General features: G+C 39.8%; 1 protein-coding gene across 1 annotated transcript; it reads left to right on the top strand.

Annotated features, from left to right (window-relative positions):
- The first annotated feature begins 77 nt into the window (after positions 1-77).
- On the top strand, positions 78-22,370 carry adora2b (adenosine A2b receptor). Its single transcript, XM_067437970.1, has 3 exons — positions 78-200; positions 398-869; positions 19,870-22,370. Exons 2-3 carry the CDS (start codon positions 550-552, stop codon positions 20,591-20,593), a joined length of 1,044 nt encoding a protein of 347 aa, XP_067294071.1. The 5' UTR covers positions 78-200; positions 398-549; the 3' UTR covers positions 20,594-22,370.
- Positions 22,371-22,689: the final 319 nt, after the last annotated feature.

The following is a 22,689-nucleotide window of genomic DNA, read 5'->3' as shown; positions in this document are numbered from 1 at the left end:
CGCGGCTGGGGCGTGGCCATGAACTGTGATGTACAGCCAGAGCTCTGACTGTTTTCCGCGAGCTGCTTGAAAAGCCATGTGTTGCGCTCACGGTACGTCACATTACTTCCCTGCCGCTTCTGCAACATGTACCATAAGACACAGATGCAAGCCAGTTTAAAGAGGAACGTCAAACAATAAAAAACTGCTCTAAAATAAGGGTAAGTATCTGCACACTACCTCATCAAAATCACAGAGATTACTGTGGCTTTCTGTAATACATTTATGCTCGTGGGAAACTCTAGGAATTTGTCATTAAGTATACAATGTATCTATCTTTCTATAATGGTTTTGAATAATGATATTCACAGAATGAATGCAATTAAGGTTGTTTTTGTTGGTTTTTTTACACCAACAGATGGCCGTGTTGGCAAATCACAAACTTTGGAGATCCGTGGATTATTGCAAATTGTTTATTTTACCAGCGGACAAGCAGCACAGAGTGACAGACAGACTCATGGCATCTTAACTAGCCTACTGTCTAAAGGTGTTTTTCTGAAGTGTGCAGCAATGGATTCGCTGTACATCGCTATTGAGCTGGTGATCGCCATAGTGTCAATCGCTGGTAATGTGCTGGTGTGCTGGGCTGTGGCCATCAACTCCACTCTCAAGAACGCCACCAATTACTTTCTGGTATCACTAGCCGTGGCAGATATTCTGGTTGGCTGTCTTGCCATCCCTTTTGCCATTACTATAAGCATTGGTCTGCGCTCAGACTTCTATGGATGTCTTTTCCTGGCGTGTTTTGTTTTGGTACTGACTCAAAGTTCAATATTTAGTCTTCTGGCGGTTGCCATCGACAGATATCTGGCAGTAAAAATCCCCCTGAGGTGAGTGTTTCAAGCTTATTAGTATTTCATGTTCATTGTAACTTAATGGATAATTAGGCCTACTACATATTTGTGTCTCTTGGTTCTTAAATTACAATGGTAAAAAGCATTACCTATAGGCTATACAGTTTCACAGCTGTTTAAACAAGCGTGGGCATTTACACGCGCGAGCTCAACATTCCGCGCGTGGCACCATCGCATCACTGTTTTTCGATGTCTTTGGCGTTTTCAGCAGTAGTTTTTCATTAGTATTATTTCATTTATTAGTCTTTATAAACACACACAAAATCTTTCCCAAAAGGCGATTATTGAGTAACCACATTTGAGAAAGAGCAGGCCGGATCAATTTGATGCTCATGCGTCTGTTCGAAGTTCATTTCAAAGTTGAGACACAGGAAGACTTAAGGCAGCATGGATATGGCACACGCAGTCCATAGTACTGAAATACTCGGCTTCACCCTCAGGAGGGTGATTAAGGTGTGTTGACAATGAAGGACCTGATGATGAAGGACAGGATACTCTAACAAATCAGGACAACAAATCTTAACGAGTAGATTAAGACAGAAATGGCACTAAACAGTAACAATGTCAACTTCGCAGAATACAAAAAATAAGTGAAGCCACTTCCATTTTCCACAACTGATGTGTGAGTTGATACATTTTTATTTGTAAATAATAGCCTAAATTCAATATGGTCATCATATTAAGCGATCGAGTCTCTTCAGAAAAGTTTGACTAAACCACTTTATTCTAATGGATTAGTTTTATGATCTCTTTATGAACTTTTTGAAGCATCAACATGGTTGATGTACTGCTGTGGAGAGCACAGAAAGCTCTCAGATTTAATCAAAAAGATCTTCATTTGTGTTCCAAAGATGAAGTCTTATGGTTTGGAACGACATGAGTGTGAGAAATTAGTGACAGAAATAATCAATTAGACAACAGGTCCTCATTCAACTCAATATTACAAATTTACATGCTACTCACAGCGATAAGCGCTAGTTACCTCTCCTCAGCTACAACATCATAATAATAATCGTCTGATTGTAAGTTGAGTATTCCACAAGAAATAGTGAAGGAGAAGCACAGCCAGTTGGAGGGCCGAGGTATATAACAGAAGAGGATTTTTGTGCATAAGCAGGTGTTACAAACATTCTTCACGTTTAAATATTTCAAACTATGTAAATGATAATGTTCAATGAATTGTAAAGCCTATTTTCAGACATATCTATCTACTGTTACATACCTCATTAGATTTATCAGGAAGCTTGTAGCAGCACCCCTGGTGTGGATTAAGGAAATTTAGGTGCCTTTCAGTGCACTCTGAAACGCTCCTGGGTGGTCATGTTACTCTCTGTTTCATGGGCAAGATGAACGTATGTTTCTAGTTATGCCGTAGTTACTGGAAATACAGGGTTTTGGCATGATCGCTGTAGATGATCCAAGGGGAACTTAGTTTCCTCACATTGCTGCCAGACAGTATTCCCGCTTCGGTTTTCATTCACCAGACTGGACCACCACGTCTCTCTCATCACACATTCTCAGCTCTCATCAGTCTGTCTCTCTCCCTCTCCATCCTGTGTACACTATAAACAGAAAATCTCAGTACTAACTATTTAGATGCATGTCCTCTGGCTGAAGGATTTAAATAGGGTTCAAGTTTCCTAAAACAGTACGCTGCTATTACATAAATGTAAGCGCGGTGCTTGAATCAGAAGGTCTTTCCACTTTTAGGAGCATATTTTTCCTCTGAGTCATTGGTTTTAACTGTTAAATCATAAGAAGAGGTAGATATTGGCAGAACTTTCCCTTTTAGTGGTGCATATGTTTTCACACATCATACTGTGTGTTTTTAATAGAGTCAAATGCTTCTGTGTGTTTTTATTTTTATTTGTTATTATTGTTTCTCTTTAAAGGGTCATGAAACCACAAAACACCTTTTTTTGAGATTTGAACAGAAAGTTACATAATTGAAAACAAAAAAGGTACATTACGTTTATTCTAAATGATTGGGGACACTAAAATTTTGATGTGGTATTCAACTAAATATCCAAATAAAATGTATTTATTAGGTCTTAATTAATTGTATATACTATTATACTGATCTGCCACCATTGTCACTATATGAAAAATTAAATTAAGCTGATAACATCACCGTTTTCTCCAGAATGACTGTACAGCCGAATCAGGTTTTGTTGCAATATTGTCCTGTTTTTACACTGTGAAGCTGTTTTGAAACAATCGTCATTTTGTAAAAGCGCTATATAGATAAAGTTGACTTGACATTCATAATCATAAGTGGAAATTAGTTATTTTTTAGAACAATTTCTGTCTTCTGGTTTGAAAAGCAAACTCAGAGCAACTTCACAGATTCTGACGTAAGTGGGGGGTTCATGACACTTAAAGGGATAGTTCATCCAAAAATTTACATTCTGCATTCTGTCATGTTGTTCCAAACCTGTATGCCTTTCTTTTCATTTGTGTAACATGGGTCAATACTAAGGATATCAGTGGTCACCAAAACATACAATAGAAATTAGTGATTTTGCAGCGTTCTTCAATGACGTCATCTTTTTTGTCCTGCATAAGAAATAAATATAAAAGTCATACAGGTTAGGAACTACATGAGGGGGTGAGTGAATTATGACAGAATTGATCGGTAAGCTCCTCCCCTCGAATGCAGATGAACCAATGGCAGTTGAGTATTAGTTGTGCTGGGACCGGAACTCTGACCACTTTAGGTTTCAGCTCCTTAGAGAACCATTGGAAAATTTCTATTGAGTTTGATGTTACATGCTACATAAATGGTATAACGATGTGTCTGGGGTACTGTAACACTGACCCAGTTATCCTGAGTGAATTTTCTGGTTGTCATACTCTCCGATTAAGTTACAATTAAAGTTTATTTATGAACAGCTCGATGATTAAGTTACGATTAAAGTTAGTGAGTCCCTGCTAACAAACAAACCGAAATAATTAACTGTTCTCATGTCACGTTAACAGTGTAGGCCACATACATTTCTGTGAGTTTAGATATGTTTAAGGCCGGGGTGTAGCTATGGACAGGGCCACCTCACAAGCAAGCTGAAAAGCACTTTTGACAATGACAAAGAGGTGACTTTACTTCACCACTTTGACACAAACAGTTTTCCCCCCTCCATACCAGTTAGGTGGTAACTCTGTCCTGCAGCCAATTCTTGCGATTTTATTGGTCATTTCAATCACAGTACTGATTACAGTACTGACAGCACTGATCCCTAAACCTACCCATCACTAGCCGTGTTTCCATTACCCTTCAAAATGTACAAATTGAAATTGCGAATTGAAAATACGCCCAATGAAATTAGGCGTATTTATTTACACTGCAATTTCGCAAAAACTCCCATATTTCGCAAAACAGTTTTTACACTCGCATGAGGTGGTTTTTCAGGCAATTCGAAAAAGGACATTTGTGCAAAACTGCAATGGAAACGTTTTTTTCCGCATTTACAGGTCACCTGGTGCGGTGACGCATTGCTGCAACATAGGGCCTAATATTTTTTCCACTCAATTGTGTTAGTTTCGTAGTTAGGCTATGTTTTCTTTAACCCAGGGCCGATAAAGGCACCAACGTTTTTTTTTTTCCTTCTTCCTTTAAGACAGCGGCAATTCTCGTAAATTCAATGAATCATGAAGACCTTGAAGCAGATCTGACACACACACACACACACACACACACACACACACACACACACACACACACACACACACACCTCATATCCGGGCTTTCCTTGCCATTAATGCTTGGACATTGGACACGCCTCCTTCCAATACAAATAATGGCTAGTGCGGTGGATGGGATATGCAAACCTACCAAGTGTCATCATTCTGGAATAACCTATCGCATGAGGAAAATAATACGTTTTAGTCGCATAACTGCAGCTATGGAAACGCTGTCATTTCGCAATAGTTTTTTATCGACATTTTAAAAATATCGTTTTTCGCAAATTTGTAATGGAAACGTGGCTACTGTAACCTTATTCAATTAAATATGCAGGGCGGCTGATCAGGTGATCAGGTTAGTAAAATCAATGTTATTTTACCTAGATTTTCCTACCTTTTCAGGAAAGTTTAAGTGTAGGTACTTAGCAGAAACAAATGTTAGATAGGGTATGCATCGCCATCACTTTCCTGCCGGAACATGCAGAAGAGTTGATGCATACATGGATTTATAGGAAACGCAAGTAAAAAAAACAACAAAAAAAACAGTTATCAGTATAAACCATATACTGTAAAAAAATATGGACATAGCTGGCCATTGCCATCTTGCCAGCGTGTGACGCCCAGATAACAGAAAATGGCCAAAGAGCCGGGACGTGGGTGGAGCTGAGGTGGATCTCCATGACAGACAGCGGATAAATGGCTATCCACCTGTCACACAGTGGCCACGCCCATAATTATGCAGAACTTTATAATGTTAACAAGGGAGTTATAAAAAAATTCACCCTCCTCACAGTTGTCACAAAGGGCGAAATTAGCTGTATAGGCCAAAATCACAATTTGTCCAAAGCTGTAAATATGTTTTTTTTTTCTGTTTTTTACATTTTACTATTTTAACATGGGGCTCAATGAGATTCTGCTCCCTTCTGGAGCCTGTCCCTGGTGGCCAGTAGATAAAGTGCCAGTTTAAGTCACTTCCGTATTGGCTTCAACAGAAACTGGGGGAGGTTGACACATGGTTTAAACTAAAGGTTTGGACTTGATACAGTGTTCCTTACAACTTACCAAAGATCCAGTGATGATATTGACATGCACCCAGGAATCTTGTCAAAGTTCTCGAATCTCACAAAGTTCTGTTATATTAATCAGTGAAGCTGTTAATCGCAATTAGTCTCTTATATGTCTACACTTATTTGTGCACGTGCAGACCTTGGCACTGAACAAAAACGTGAGCGGTGAGTTTAAATTCAAAACCCGTGATTACTTTAGCTAGCTAATGATAGTTAAAGTTACAACAAAAGCTTGAAAGGTACCACTAATAATAAAAGTTCTGTAGAATTTTCTTTGGTACAGCATGTCAAAGTCAGTTTTACATTTTTTTGGCCACCCCAATAAAATCACTGGGTCTTATCTGGACACCTCTGAAAAAAACGTTCTGGCCACGCCCTTGGTTTAAGGTCTACATCAGTGGTCCCCAACCTCTTCGTGCCAAAGATCCCTGGCCTGAGTTTTTTTTATTATTTCCAACACATTTTTTATTGTTTGTCTTTGTTTAAGCAAATTAATTTGTTGTTTATTTGCTCTATAACAGTAGACTGGGTAAACCCAGCCTGATCCACCGGCGATTTGATTTCACCCTGCAACTCATTCTGGAAACCTTTACATTCATTTCTATTGCTTCTGTTACATTTTTGCGGGAACCAATCACATACTGGCTTATCCACTTGGCAATGCTATTGGCAGGTTTAACAAGGTGACCGATAAAGAAGCGATAGGTCGTTGCCCGTTGATCATGTCTCTTGAAAGGTCTGATTGTACAGAATCATTCAAATAATGCTGGTTGATCACGCCTTTTGAGCAGTGAAAATACAGAGCAGACTCCCCAGACCAATGTTCAATTTGAAATTGAACATTGGTCTGGTGATAGCCAGACAACTATAACAGGCCAAACTGGCCTTAATAAAATAGCGTTTTGAAATGAGAGGCAACCAATGCATTTTAATCACGATCCAAACAAAGATACACACATGTAGAATGAGCACTTCTTTATATATATATATAAAAAAACAGTTTGATTAGATTGCATAATTTCAAGACTTAGAGCAAATACAGAATAGTCTGACTTTAGCTTTGGGGAATTGTTACATGAGACACCTGCACAAAACAAAAAAACAGATTAAATTTAGAATTAAAATGCTAATTCCCACTCTGACAGTAGGTGGTGCTTATGGGAAAGAAGCGTTTCTTTGGGTACCGCTGTAAAATTGCCATCGAAACTATACAGAAGACCGTCAGTTTCGTTCCGAGATACTGTACATTCATATAGCCCCCTCACCAATTCAATATTTATATTTTTTTTCCTATATTTCAAGCATCCCGAACAGTGAACTTCCATCCCTGGTCCATTTAAAGGGGTAGTTCACCCAAAAATGAAAATCTTCTTACCCCCAAGGCATCCAAGATGGTTATTACACTGACACTGTCATTGTGTCATTGCATGAAGCGTTCACCTTGCCATTTAACAAAATAACAAAAAACAGAACAATGTCTAAAAGCTGATATGTGACAAGGTGTAAAGCAAACAATCTAAAAAACACATAACTATGTTTTTATAAGCTGTCGACCCCCCAAAAAAAAATGTTTTAAGGAGACAAAAGTGTATACAGGCAATAAAAGACGTGAAGTTTCAGCAACAACAATGGGCCAATTTTGGGATCCTGAAACATTTACTTTTGGGCAGTAAACATTTTTTTTTAAATATTTAAATGTCACTGTCAGTTTTATATATTGTATTTCCTGTTCCTGACACTTTTGGTTCTGAGTTTGTAAGCTTGTTTTCTGTACACCTGTCATATATCAGCTCTTAGACATTGGTTGGTTTTTTGGTGTAAGTCAGAAATAACAAGGAGGCCGCTTCACGCAATAGAAAGTCAGTGGAATCGGTTGGTTTGTTTCCCCCCGCTGGGCGTGGTTTACAGATTATGACGCGTGCCGCTCTGTCTCTATTGTCGGTTTGTAAACATACAGGATGTGCATGCACAAAACTAGGTTGCAGAAAACTTTTGAGAGATAGTGTTTTAGTAGCCTATAGAAAATTAAATTGGATACAGTACAAAATCGTTAGATTTAAAAGGATTATAGATTATTTATAGATGACTAATGTACCAGTACACAAATCGGACAGTTTGCATTGTATTGACAGCCATGTATAAATTATTATAGATAATTAGATGTTATTACAATAGTTTGTTACCCAGCGATAGCGCTGTGCCTAACAACCGCACCACCATGGTGACAACACCACCGCAGTGACTAAGTATGTCAGCGGTGGTTGGCCAAAACACTTTTTTTGTATGTAAATGCTGTTTTATGGGACAAGTGAAGCACACACATTTATTTACAAAATAAATAATAGATTCACAATTAAATGTTTCAGCGCAGCCATGGAAACATGTATTGATGCCGAAGGAGAGAGGTTTTATGCAATATAATTGCATAATTACAGAGTTTTTCGAATAATATATATTTTTTTGAGTTTGGCCCTTTTATCTTTGGCAACATAATCTTTTTTGTATTTTTTTAATGCACCTGTGCACATTGCAAAGAGCTGAGACCTTCTCTCTTTAGAGCCATTGCCGTTTTCACTTACACTAGGGCCCGTTGGCAGAGATATTTAGTTTAAAGCGGAAGCAAGGCAGCTGAAGAACGGAAGGGTTAGAGGAGGAATTTGTGTGTGGAATAAAATGAAGGGATGAGAGAGAGAGAGAGAGAGAGAGAGAGAGAGAGAGAGAGAGAGAGAGAGAGAGAGAGAGAGAGAGAGAGAGAGAGAGAGAGAGAGAGAGAGAGATTGGGATGCCAGCGGGTTGCTGTCATGCCACAACTAATCCACTTTTCTCTCCATTCATGTGCCCTGAGACAGTCAGTGAAAGGGAAGCTGGCACTGAGAGAGAGAGAAAGTTTTAGAAGTGTCCAACAAAAGGACACTGTGCTTGAAGCTAAATGCAATGACATCATGTATCCTTAAATCTGAAACAAACTAAGATTTGATATAGTATGGTTTAAATTATGCAATACAAAAAAGCAGAGGATGAAAATAAATTGCAGAATTAGGATTAAGATAAAGGAATGGCTTTTGTTCACTACACACTAAGCTCTTTCCCCAAAACAATAAATAAAATAAATCATAATAAAATAAAGTTTTTCTGCTATGATGCAGATGCAATATTCAGAACCCGGTGTTTTAGTTGATTGCTTGGTGTTTACTGAATTCAGCTGAACGGACAAATAACTGTCATGATATTCTTGTCTTTAAATAATAGTCAGTGCAAGTCTGTGAGATTTTAATTTTTTTTCTAATTGTTCTATCTCCCATTTGAAAATAATTAATCCAATTGCTTAGCTGCACGTTTTTGAGTGTTAAGTATATATAACAGTATAATATAGCACAAATGCTACAGGACAAGAGTTAGATGTTTGTTCAATAAGCCAGTTTTTATATAAAGAAATTATGAATATTATGTGTTATTTATATTACAAAATGTAAAATGAAAATGTATATATAATGTATATATAAAAAAATGATTTCATATATGTGATTTCCTGCATTATGGTGCGTTTTAGGCCATATCCCTTTCCTATACCAAAAAAGACCTCAAACCAGTTAACAATAGTCTAATAAAAAGGCTATATTCATTTAACTGCCATAGAAATCAACAGTTTCACAGATAATGATAATGAACAAGTTGCATGTTTTTTATGCTCCGTAGGCCTATCCAGACAGAAAAAGTGCCGTTTACTAAACGATTGATTGGGCCAGACAAAATTACAGATATCACTGAATTATTTACTGTGGCTATAGAGTAGTGGTAAGATGCATGGCAACAAGTTTTGACGCATATCGCGAGCATAGGTTCGAATCCGCCTTTTGCCACACTCGCTAACTCGTCCCTTTCCCCATCACATATCAGATCGGAAAGGTATTTATTTTCAATAAAAAAAGAGCAAATATTGAAAAGGGGAAATAAAGCGTTTAACATGTGTTTAATAATACGTTTCTTAATAAGTTTCTCGGTTAAGGGATAGTCAATGTAAACAGACGTGCTGAATTAGAGACGATAAAAGTGAGTGGGTCCAATATTATTGGTCTTAAAAAGTGGGTGGGTCTTGTCCCACCCACACACAATGGTTCCGACGCCCATATATATATATATATATATATATATATATATATATATATATATATATATATATATATATATGTGAAGTTAATAAACGTAATTTCGGGAGGAGTACGCCCATCTAATCTTTCAATTAATACCAAGGTATAAAACCAGCAGCTAACCTCTTCCCCTTTTTAGTTCCTGAAGCATTTGGCCTGCCCAACTCTGCTTGACTGGCTGCGCTGCTCATTTCACCTGTTGATCTCCAGATCGCCGGTCTCTCCGCTCCACATAACACCTCGCTCAAGAAAACCTCTCTCTTCTTCCATCTAGAATCATCACGGGGCTCGGTCGATCCTCATCGTGATGCATCGAGGCCTTCATCATCATCAACATCATCCTCTTCAGCAGTAACGTTAAGCCTCGTACCTCCTGCTGAGAAATGGTCCGTCAACGCGCTCAGGCAAGCGTTATGCAGCGCGGGTTTTCCATTTCACCCAGAGGAATTCAAAAGCGCAACTTCACGATCTGCTCGTGTGTTTTCACCAAAAACTCTCACTCTCACGCCGCATTCAGTGTTCTCGCAGCAACACGCAAATATAAACACAAACAACTGCATGATCTAAATGGTCCGTTTCAGTTTCAGCCGGCAGCCGAAGCTGCCGACGCTTTCACGTCCGCCCCTTAATTCGGCCGGCACTATCGCGGCCGCAGATATTAGTTCTATTAGTTCAAACGGTCCCCCCCCCCACCCTTAATTTCTCCTCTGCTATAGGTACAGACCCAAGCATTAGGCTGCCTCCGCAAACAGTACTGCCCCCCCCCCCTTAATTTCTCCTCTGCTATAGGTGCAGACCCAAAGCGTGAGGCTACCGCCGCAAACGGTCCTGCCCCCCACCCCCTATAATTTCTCCTCTGCTATCAGCGCAGACCCAAGAGTAAGGCTGCCTCGGCAAACGGTCCTGCCCCACCCCCACTAATTTTTGCCTCTAATATCAGAGCAGACCCAAGCGTGAGGCTGCCTCCGCAGATGGTCATGCCCCTCCCTCTCTTTTCTTTCTCCGCCGCCATTGGAGCCGATCCAAGCATGGGGTTGCTCCCCAAGCTTTCTATTCTCCAACCTTATTCCATCCAGCTTCTGCATCCTCTACAGTTCCTTGCCTCCTTCTCAACTGCATTGCTCTTACAGTTCCTACTACATCATTACTATGGATCCATCACCTGTCTCCACCAAGCCTCTGCGCCTCAATTGCCCCAGGTGGTTGGTCCCAGTATAGCTCATAAGCCCCGCCCCTCCGGGGTTTCTAATGGATAAGAGTTAAACTAAACAATCAAATTACACTTTATATTTTCCAAGATGTTTTCTGTCTTTTAAGGCAGTTTTATCACTATGATTTTATTTCAAGTGTTTGTTTTAAATAAGTTTAGCTTAGTTAGTTGTTTGATGCTATAAAAGTTGTCACTGAGGAACCAGCAGACTTTTTAAGGAGAAGAGTGGAGTTTTTATCTTAATTCCTATATTTCCCAGATTTTGGCATAAATATTAAGAGCATTAGCCCGAAGGTGGACACAGTTCCAACCCCAGCATTGCAATCCTACTGGACAACTTGGAGAGCTTTCAAACAATTTCACTCCTACAACCAACTTGTTTTCCCAAATTCTTCCTCTTTTTACATTTTTTTTTCATTCATCTCATATCTCAGATATGAGAAGTCCACCCAATCTAGTTCCATCAAAGTCTATCTTGGCCGCTCTCACTTTCTAATCTACAACCATCCATCCAACCATCTATGATCTCGAAGTTACAAACAAGAACACCATCCGCTTCCTCATCAAAAGCAATAAACGGATCAATTTAAAAAACTGCCTTTTCATTCCTATCTTCAATCTCCCGACACCCATCCAGCAATATCAATATCTTTCCTTCTCCCTTGCCACAGGGAGGTGCAGATCTCCTCACATCTCGACCCGCTGTTTTCTGATGAGAACAACCTTCCTGTCACCAGGCAGTGAAGTTCATTAAAAAAGCTTCAGCAAATCCCCACCCACTCTGGTATTTAGGCTTACTTATATTCACCTCACTTCTTCCGCAATGGAGCAGACACCACCGCAGGGCAAAAAGGACTGCCAGACCATCAATTAAACTACTGGGTTGGTGGTCCTCAGAGGCCTTTCGATTTTACTTTGTTCGGACCTCAGCCTCATCAAACAAGCGATCTTCGCTTGATGCTGCAGTACTCTGCCAATTTGATACTGCCGCTGCAGTGTTTGGCTTTACTAGTTATCACCGTTGAAGTCCTTCACTTAATGCCACAGTCCCTCGCTTGATGCTCCAGGGCTTCGCTTGCCACTACAGTGCTCCTCCAGTTTAATGCTGCCACTGCAGTGCCCTTACTATTTAATGCTGCCACTGCAGTGCCCTTACTATTTAATGCTGCCACTGCAGTGCTCCTACTATTTAATGCTGCCACTGCAGTGCTCCTCCAGTTTGATGCTGCCACTGCAGTGCCCCTACTATTTAATGCTGCCACTGCAGTGATCCGTCATTTTGCCGCTACCGCTGCAGTGCTCCTCCTATTTGATGCTGCCGCTATAGTGCTCCTCCAGTTTATTGCTGCCACTTTCAGGGCTCCTCCCTTATAATGCTGCTGCTGCTGCAGTGCTTCTCCTATTTGATGCTGCCACTGTAGTGCTCCGCCATTTTGACGCAACCGCTGCAGTGCTCCGCAATTTAACGCTGCTGCTGCATTGCTCCACCAATTTGATGCTGCCGATGCAGTGCACCTCCTATTTAATGCTGCCACTGCAGTGCTCTCCCTATTTAATGCTGTCGTGCTCCGCCATTTTGATACTGCCGCTGCAGTGTTCCTCCTATTTTGATGCTACAGTGCTCCACCATTTTGACACTGCCGCTGCAGTGCTCCTTCTATTTGATACTGCCGCCACAGTGCTCCTCCAGTTTAATGCTGTCACTGCAGGGCTCCTCCTTTTTAATGCTGCCGCTGCAGTGCTCCTCCTATTTGATGCTGCCACTGCAGTGCTCCACAATTTAACACTGCTGCTGCAGTACTCCACCAATTTAATATTGCCGATGCAGTGCACCTCCTATTTACACACGTGCTTCTCCTTTTGATGCTGCCACCGCAGTACTCCGCCAATTTGGTGCCGCAGTGCTTCTCAATTTGATACTGCCACTGCAGTGCTTCGTTATTTTGTGACTGCCGTTGCCATGCTTTGCTTGATACTGCCGCTGCAATGCCCCGCTAATTTGAGACTGCTGCTACAGTGCCCTGCCAATTTGAGACTGCCGCAGCAGTGCCATGCCATTTTGAGACTGCCGCAGCAGTGCCACGCCATTGAGACTGCCGCTGCAGTGTCCCGCCAATTCGAGACTTTATCTGCTGCATTATCCCGCCATGTAAAGCCTGCCGCTGGAGTGCCCTGCCATCTTGAGACTGCCACTGCAGTGCCCCGCCATCTTGAGACTGCCGCTGCAGTGCCCCCGCCATCTTGAGACTGCCGCTGCAGTGCCCCACCATCTTGAGACTGCCGCTGCAGTGCCCCGCCATTTTAAGACTGCCGCTGCAGTGTTTTGCTCAATGCTGCTGCTTTGCCCCACCATTTTGAGACTGCCGCTGCAGTGCCACACCATTTTGAGACTGCCGCTCCAGTGCCCCGCCAATTTGAGAATGCTGGAGGCTGCTGCAGTTCCCTGCCAGTTTGAGAATGCTGCTGCAGTGCTTTGCTTGAAGCTGCTGCAGTGCCCCACCAATTCGAGAATGCTGGAGGCTGCTGCAGTGCCCCGCCAGTTTGAGAATGCTGCCGCAGTGCTTTGCTCGATGCTGCTGCAGTGCCCTGCCATTTTGAGACTGCTGCTGCAGTGCCCCGCCAATTTGAGACTGCTGTTGCAGTGTTTGCTCTGCTGCTGCAGTGCCCCACCATTTTGAGACTGCCGCTGCAGTGCCCCGCCAATTTGAGACTGCTGTTGCAGTATTTGCTCTGCTGCTGCAGTGCCCCGCCATTTTGAGACTGCTGCTGCAGTGCTTTGCTTGATGCTGCTGCAGTGCCCCGCCAGTTTGAGAATGTTGCTGGAGTGCCCTGCCAATTTGGGAAAGCTGCTGCAGTGCCCCGCCATTTTTGAGACTGCTGCTGCAGTGCCCCGCCAATTCGAGAATGTTGCTGCAGCGCTTTGCTTGATGCTGCTGCAGTGCCCTGCTCAATGCCTGACTGCTGCTGCAACCCCTCACCTATTTCATAAACTGCCACAGCAGTTACCTACCTCAATACTGCTACAGTGCCATCTTCCATTCAGTCTATTTAACAAATTTTTTTTTTGGGGGGGGGGGGGGGGTCTTCTGGAATAATTATGCATACTCCTCCCTTAATCATGAGCTGTTCAAATTTCCATGATTCTTGCTTGCTGTCTATTTCTGCATTATGTTTTTGGGAGGCAATCGGAGCTCGGGTAGAATATCCTCTCCGAGCCCCTCTATAGCAGACAGCAAGCCAAATCTGTTTACCAATTTCACTAAGATTGTATGGGCACACAAACTCGTGAAGTGAAGTTAATAAACGTAATTTCGGGAGGAGTACGCGCATCTAATCTTTCAATTAATACCAAGGTATAAAACCAGCAGCTTACCTCTTCCCCTTTTTAGTTCCTGAAGCATCCCTCCTCCTCCCCTGCTCCTCCTTTTGTACAATTTTGTACACCACATTGGTGGTGGTTGAGGAGAGATCCCTGACACGAGTGTAAAGTGCTTTGGGTGTACAGTAGTACCTATGAAAGCGCTATATAAATGACTCATTCATTCATTATTTTATTCATTCAATTTGCCTGTTATAGGGGGGCAATCGGAGCTCGGGTAGAATATCCTCTCCGAGCCCCTCTATAGCAGACAGCAAGCCAAATCTGTTTACCACTTTCACTAAGATTATATGGGCACACAAAACTCGTGAAATATATATATATATATATATATATATATATATATATATATATATATATATATATATATATATATATATATATATATATATATATATATAGTATTGTTTAACACTGTGAAGCTGCTTTGAAACAATCGTCATTGTAAATTGTAAAAGCGTTATATAAATGAAGTTATATATAATATATATATATAATGAAATATATATATATTAAAGGATTAGGAACACCTGTTCAATTTCTCATTAATGCAATTATCTAATCTGCCAATCACATGGCGGTTGCTTCAATGCATTTAGGGCTGTGGTTCTGGTCAAGACAATCTCCTGAACTCCAAACTGAATGTCACAATGGGAAAGAAAGGTGATTTAAGCAATTTTGAACGTGGCATGGTTGTTGGTGCCAGACGGGCCGGTCTGAGTATTTCACAATCTGCTCAGTTACAGGGATTTTCACGCACAACCATTTCTAGGGTTTACAAAGAATGGTGTGAAAAGGGAAAAACATCTAGTATGTGGCAGTCCTGCGTGCGAAAATGCCTTGTTTGTCTGCTAGAGGTCAGAGGAGAATGGGCCGACTGATTCAAGCTGATAGAAGAGCAACTTTGACTGAAATAACCACTTGTTACAACCAAAGAATGCAGCATAGCATTCGTGAAGCCACAACACACACAACCTTGAGGCAGATGGGCTACAACAGCAGAAGACCCCACCGAGTACCACTCATCTCCACTACGAATAGGAAAAAGAGGCTAAAATTTGCACAAGCTCACCAAAATTGGACAGTTGAAGACTGGAAAAATGTTGCCAGGTCTGAAGAGTCTTGATTTCTGTTGAGACATTCAGATGGTAGAGTCAGAATTTGGCATAAACAGAATGAGAACATGGATCCATTATGCCTTACCACTGTGCAGGCTGGTGGTGGTGGTGTAATGATGTGGGTAATGTTTTCTTGGCACACTTTAGGCCCCTTAGTGCCAATTGGGCATCGATTAAATGACTTGACCTACCCGAGCATTGTTTCTGACCATGTCCATCCCTTTATGACCATGTAATAATGGCTATTTCCCCCCTCTGATGGCTATTTTCAGCAGAATAATGCACCATGTCACAAAGCTTCAATCATTTCAAATTGGTTTCTTAAACATTATAATGAGTTCACTGTACTAAAATGGCCCCCACAGTCACCAGATGAAGCATCCCTCCAATGGATACCCAATAGAGCATCTTTGGGATGTGGTGGAACAGGAGCTTCATGCCCTGGATGTGCATCCCTCAAATCTCCATCAACTGCAAGATACTGTCCTATCAATATGGGCCAACATTTCAAAAGAAAGCTTTCAGCACCTTGTTGAATCAATGTCATATAGAATTAAGGCAGATCTGAAGGCGAAAGGGGGTGACAGTATTAATATGGTGTTCCTATTAATACTTTAGGTGAGAGTATAATAATAAAAAAAAAAAAAAAAAATATATATATATATATATATATATATATATATATATATATATATATATATATATATATATATATATATATATATATTACGGATGCAACAATACACTTAGTGTGTTCACTAGGCTGCGCTGCGGTCAATTGAAGACCTGCTCACATCTCATATATAGACGCACGCGATTTTACTTTCACTTTAGACAACTGGCTGTGTTTATACATGTGAACCTTGTGTGTATTTAACAGTATTAATGCAGTAAGACTGTCCAGTAATTACGTGTGTTTGACAGATGTTTAGTGCGCGCGCTCAATGCAAAACTTTAGTGCATATGATTAAATATTTGTTCATATCAGCGCGTAGACTCACAGGCACACTTAAACAGCTGAAATAAACTGAGAGGAATATTTCAAACCGAGAGAAATGGAAATAATTAATTAAATGCAAAACTGGAAAAAACGATATTCACAAGCGTGTATTGAACCGTGAATGCCGTACTGAACGGTTCAATATTATATTGAGTATTGTGGCATCAAATTTAACTTAAGTATTAGTAATTTTATGTACTTTTATCATGCTTTGATAATATTTCTGAACAGCTTTATCTTTTTTTCCTAGTACTGCAATTTCAAATTAATTGCCAAGTTAACATTTCTATTTTTCACCAAATCTTTTAATGTAAATCTAATATTTATATTTTATTTCAACTATAAAAAAACTATTTTAATAGTTTTAGTTAAGAATAAAGCACTGCCCTAAGTGAATGGAACAGTAACAGTAGGCCTAATGCTTGTGTAAGACAATGTACAAACATTCCAAAAGAGCTGAGACACTGTACAAACTGTGAATAAAAATAGATTGCAATGATGTGGAAGTTTCAAATTTCAATATTTAATTCAGAATACAACATAGATGACATCAAATGTTTACACTAGGAAAATGTATAATTTTAATGGTAAAATAAGTTTTTTTTTTTAAACCTTTTTAAAGATTTTACATTTCATGGCATCAACACATCTAAAAAAAAGTTGGACAAGGTCATGTTTACCACTGTGTGGCATCCCCTCTTCTTTTTATAACAGTCTGCAAACGTCTAAGGGACTAAGTAAACAAGTTTAGGAATAGGAATGTTGTCCCATTCTTGTCTAATGCAGGCTTGCTACTATCAACTATCTTAGTTCTTCTTTGTTGCATCTTCCTCTTTATGATCCACCAAATGTTTTCTATGGGTGAAAGATCTGGACTGCATGCTGGGCTTTTCAGTACCCAGATCCTTATTCTACGCAGCCATGATTTTGTAATTGATGACAATTGATAACAACTTTAGCCCTCTTTAGTCTGGATGACATGGCGTCTTAGTTTTCTAAAAAGAATTTTACATTTGGATTCGTCTCACCACAGAACAGTTTTCAGTCCATTTTAAATAAGCCTTGGTTTAGAGAAAACACCTGTGCTTCTAGATCATGTTTAGATATGGCTTCTATACCTATAGAGTTGTAGCTGGCAATGGCGAATAGCATGGTGGATTGTGTTCACTGACAATGTTTTCTGCAAGTATTCCTGAGCCCATGTTTTTTTATTTCTAAGCCCATGTGATTTTGTGAATGCTACAGTAGCATTCCTGTCTGTGATGCAGTGCCATCAAGGGCCTGGAGATCACGGGCATCCAGTATGGTTTTCCAGCCTTGACCCTTACGTCACAGCGATTGTTCCAGATTCTCTGAATCTTTGGATGATATTATGCACTGTAGAGGATGGTAACTTCCAACTCTTTGCAGTTTTTCTATTAGAAACTCCTTTCTGATATTGCTCCACTATTTTTTGCCACAGCATTGGGGAATTGGTGATCCTCTGCCCATCTTGAATTCTGAGAGGCTCTTTTTATACCCAGTCATGTTGGCACTCATGAAATCCAAAATGAGCCAATATTTGGCATGAGATTTCAAAATGTCTCACTTTTATATTTTGATATGTTATCTATATTATTTTGTGAATGAAATATAAGTTTATAAGATTTGTAATTTATTGCATTTTTTTTTTATTCACAATTTTTTAGTCTCCCAACTTTTTTGAAATCGGGATTGTAGTTATCTGCAGACAAATGTGGTGTCTCAATGCTTTCCCAACCCCCTGTAAGATCTGTCACTAGGGTAGCACCACAGACGGCTGTGGCAGCCCAGGTCTCTCAGACTAAGGTTATGTGCGATGAATAATGCACATTGTGTATTAATCACTTCAGTCCATTAGTAGAAGCAGAATCAGAGCTGTCTGAGAATGCCTGATGAAGCACCTCCAAGTGAAAGCTTAAACCATCAGTCACTTGAGTGTTTATGTGATTCTCCTCTCTCTTGGCCTCAAATGTACTAATAACGGATGCCTTACTCCTGGGGACCCACTGTCCTGAAAAGTTTATTTCCAACCTGCTTTAGCACACCTTCCTGTGTATTGTGCCTGTGAAGTGATCCTGAAGAGCTTGATTGTCTTCACCTGTCTGTATTTAGGGTTGGAGCTAAACTGCAGGACAGTGGGTCCACAGGAGCAGGGTTGACGACATCTGATATATAATACAATGACCTTGAGAAGTAGTTGGACATTCATGTCAAACTTAAACATTTATAAATGTGTCAAAATATAATGCTGCTGGCTGCCAAAAAGGAGTCTTTTTTTGCAATTAGTTTGTTGGTGTTGCAGTGATTTTTTTTTTGTCAATGAAGTGAAGTCAGTTCTTCTAAAGTTCACACAGGTCACAGGCGTTCTAGCAAAATGACCACAGTTATAGTTTACAACCATATAGTTTGACAACCACAAAGTGTCCTTTTCTTTTTGTAAGTTTATCTATTGAAACCTGTTTCTACCTGAGTACTATATACAAATAGTGAATTATCTAAGGAAATAAATTCACAGTGTGAGAAATAATTTTAAACGTAAGATGTTGGTACTTTATTAAATAAATGTATTTGAGGTACAGGTAAATGTACATCTTTTCAACTCCTACTGACAGTGGGATCCAAGGTCCTCATTTATAAAGTGCGTGTACTCACATATTTGATCTTAGAGCATGCATACACTAAAATCCACGCCAACGACCATATTTATAAAAACAGTCTATGAAAAGTGCTGAGCAGGGTTTTGGAAATCTAAGCTATTCGTTAGGCTTGCCATTCTAAATTAAAGGATTTGGACAATGACTGGTGATCTTTTATATGTAAATGACATTACTTAGGCATTGTTAACAAGGCAGAGGACTGAAACCGTTTAGCTAGTTCAAGGTCATTTGCGATTTATAGATTTCACATCTGAAAGAGAGGTCCATGTGCGTACGTTCATTATATGAATCACATGTGCGCATATTTGAGAACTGATTTCTCAAATTCTCACATTAAGGCCCCAAAAGTCCAGACACTGAAATCTGGGAATCCAAATCTTATTTAAACCTTAAAAGTTTTACGATTTTATTTAAAAAAAAGGAGAAAAAAAAGTGGGCTAAAATACAAAAATAAATAATTAATATTCTGCATTATTTCTAGGTCACTAATCAAATAAGTACATTTGTGACACTGATCATGTGGCTATTTGTACAGATGGTCAGACCCTCTTTTGCATTTATTTTATTCATGAAAAAATACAAAATAGAAGCATTGTATGCTCAGACTTTTGGACCCCAATGTACAATACAATGAACTCAACCATGACCCAAATGTTTAGCCAAAATTTGTTTTTTATTCATCTTTGTTTCCTGTACAGGTATAAGGAGCTTGTGACAGGGAAAAGGGCAAGAGAGATCATTGCCATTTTATGGATCTTATCCTTTATCATTGGACTCATCCCATTTGTGGGCTGGAACCGTAAAGACTGTTCGAGAAACAAAAACAGCTCTACACAGACTGGCAACAGCAGTGATGCTGCTGACATGGAAACAGGCTTCTTGCACAGCTGCTTCCTCGACTGCTTCTTTGAGAATGTGGTGGACATGAGCTACATGGTGTACTTCAACTTCTTTGTTTGTGTGCTGCCACCTCTGCTCATCATGCTGGGCATTTACATCAAGATCTTCACAGTAGCACGCAAACAGCTACGTCAGATCGAGCTCAAATGCAGCGTTAGTAATGGTGAGAATCACCACCATGGCCTGCTGCAACGGGAGATTCGTGCCGCTAAATCGCTCTCCATCATTGTGGGCCTGTTCGCTCTCTGTTGGCTGCCTGTGCACATCTTGAACTGCCTCACTCTCTTCTACCGCGATCTGAAGAAACCCGGTTTCATCATGAACATTGCCATCATCCTCTCGCATGCCAACTCTGCAGTCAATCCCATTATCTATGCCTACCGTATTGGGGAGTTCAGATTCACTTTCAGGAAGATACTGAACCGCCATTTTCTTTGTCGACAGGACGAGTTGTATCGCAGCTCCAATGGAAGCAGCAGTCACAGAGACCAGATTACAATGACCATTGACCCTCTGCTATAGATGTCTGTTAAAATATTTGAGAGAAATGTTTACAGGCTAATGAACTACAAACAACATAATCATGTGTAAGACTGTCTAGTGTGAAGACCTGTGACATCGTGGACCTGTTCAAATGTTTTCAGGACTAAACTGTGAAAAAAACCCTCTATCACTACAAATCTGTGGAAATATTTATAGATTGCATTTCCAAGCACTAACAAACACAAACTTGAGCAGTCGCCTCATGCCTTAGCACAGGAATGAAAGCTAAGAGTGGTCAGTGTGTCTCTGGAAATACTGAACAATGCAAGAGAATATAGGATGATACCTATTTGTCAATAAAACAGTAATCTTGGGCAGCTTTAGTTAAATATTCAATGATCATTCATCTGTATAACAGCTCAGAGGAACAATCTGAAATAAGGCACATCAGCTGAATACACCGCCGTGGAATAGGGCACAAAATAAACTGCTAAACTGTCTCTGACCGCTTGAATGTATTAGGATTTAAAAATGAAAAAAAAAAAATATGATTGAGACTGCTCAGGAGCACGCAAGGTAACGGCAAATTTATGAACCCATAACAGAAAATCATTCATGTAACCATGTTGTATTCAGCCAATGTTGAAAAATTATCCCACTTTTTGTCTTTTCAAGGCAAGTTTTCCAGGGTGTTACACTGTAGCAGTTCTGGTAAATCCAAAGCACAGTTCATTTAAATTTCATATCTTAAACAAAATTGGCTTACATTTTTTTTTTAAAATCTCCTATTGTTTTATAAAATAAAAATGAATAAATTTAGCTATATTCTTTACAAATAAATGGCACTTTGAAGGAGGCATTCATTACCCTCTGTCTGAAATCCCCTGGTTTTAAAGGGCGGCTCCTTTAAGTCAAGTAATAATTAATTAATAATAATAATCAATTAATTAATAATTCATTACATTTATATAGCGCTTATCTAGGCACTCAAAGCGCTTTACATAGAAGGGGGAATCTCCTCAACCACCAATGTGCAGCATCCACTTGGATGATGCGACGGCAGCCATATTGCGCCAGAACGCTCACCACACACCAGCTGATTGGTGGAGAGGACACAGAGTGATTAAGCCAATCAGGATATGGGGATTATTAGGAGGCCATGATGGACAGGGGCCAGTGGGCAAATTTGGGATTTTTAACGACCACAGAGAGTCGGGACCTTGGTTTAACGTCTCATCTGAAGGACGGGTCTCCTATAGTTAAGTAATAGTCTCCTATAGTTAAGTGTCGGCCGTTAAGATCCAAACAAACAAGAAACAACAACTTTATTTTAGAACCTTAAAATTAGATTTGAATCCCAGATTTTCATTGTGGTCTCAGACGTTTGAATCTCAATTGCATCAGTGTCGCCAGATGTGATGTTCCATGTCTTTTCTGTCACAGCCCTTAGGACCCAGTTTGTTATTGAATGTCTGACTGTGACAAACTACCCAGACCGAAAAAAACAGCAGCTGACCTGGAGCAAGGACTGTCTCCTCTAGAGAGATTTACAGTGTCACCACTGGAACTGTATAGTTTATAATGCTTCTGTAGTGTCAATACTTTCAACTCTGTTCTATTAATCATTAAGCAGCTTTACAGTATAACCACAGATCTGGAAAGCAGTCTGATCTTCATTCATCAGTATGCTGATGCTCATCTAGGCTACATATTAACGTATTACAAATACGTTATGGTTATAAAATGATTAGAAAGCTGAGAGCTGTGGCACATGTTGCTGAGACTGAGCCTTGGATATGCAGGTTAAGTCTCTCTATCCCTCAGCAATTATTTCTCTCTTCACTATATATATATATATATATATATATATATATATATATATATATATATATATATATATATATATATATATATATATATATATATTTTTTTTTTTTTTTTTTTGAGTGAAATTGGCATTTTATGGTGGTTAATCACAAATGTCAAAATGTACCTATTTAAAATTTCATGTCATTGGGAGTTTTCATGCATTGTCGATTTTTATAATAAGATTTCTGATAGTCAATCAATCAGTGTGTTTACATGCACCCTCATTATTAAATTTGAATGGAAATTTGGCCATGGTGCGATTAAAC

This window comes from Pseudorasbora parva, chromosome 3 (assembly GCF_024679245.1).
Source record: "Pseudorasbora parva isolate DD20220531a chromosome 3, ASM2467924v1, whole genome shotgun sequence".
Classification (NCBI taxonomy): Eukaryota; Metazoa; Chordata; class Actinopteri; order Cypriniformes; family Gobionidae; genus Pseudorasbora; species Pseudorasbora parva.
This window is presented reverse-complemented; position numbering and strand designations above follow the sequence as displayed.

Excerpts from the sequence above, each read along its gene's own strand:
- adora2b (XM_067437970.1), top strand. The coding sequence starts at position 550 with ATGGATTCGCTGTACATCGCTATTGAGCTGGTGATCGCCATAGTGTCA. Across the intron at positions 870-19,869 it reads GCAGTAAAAATCCCCCTGAG|GTATAAGGAGCTTGTGACAG; the intron begins GTGAGTGTTTCA and ends TTTCCTGTACAG.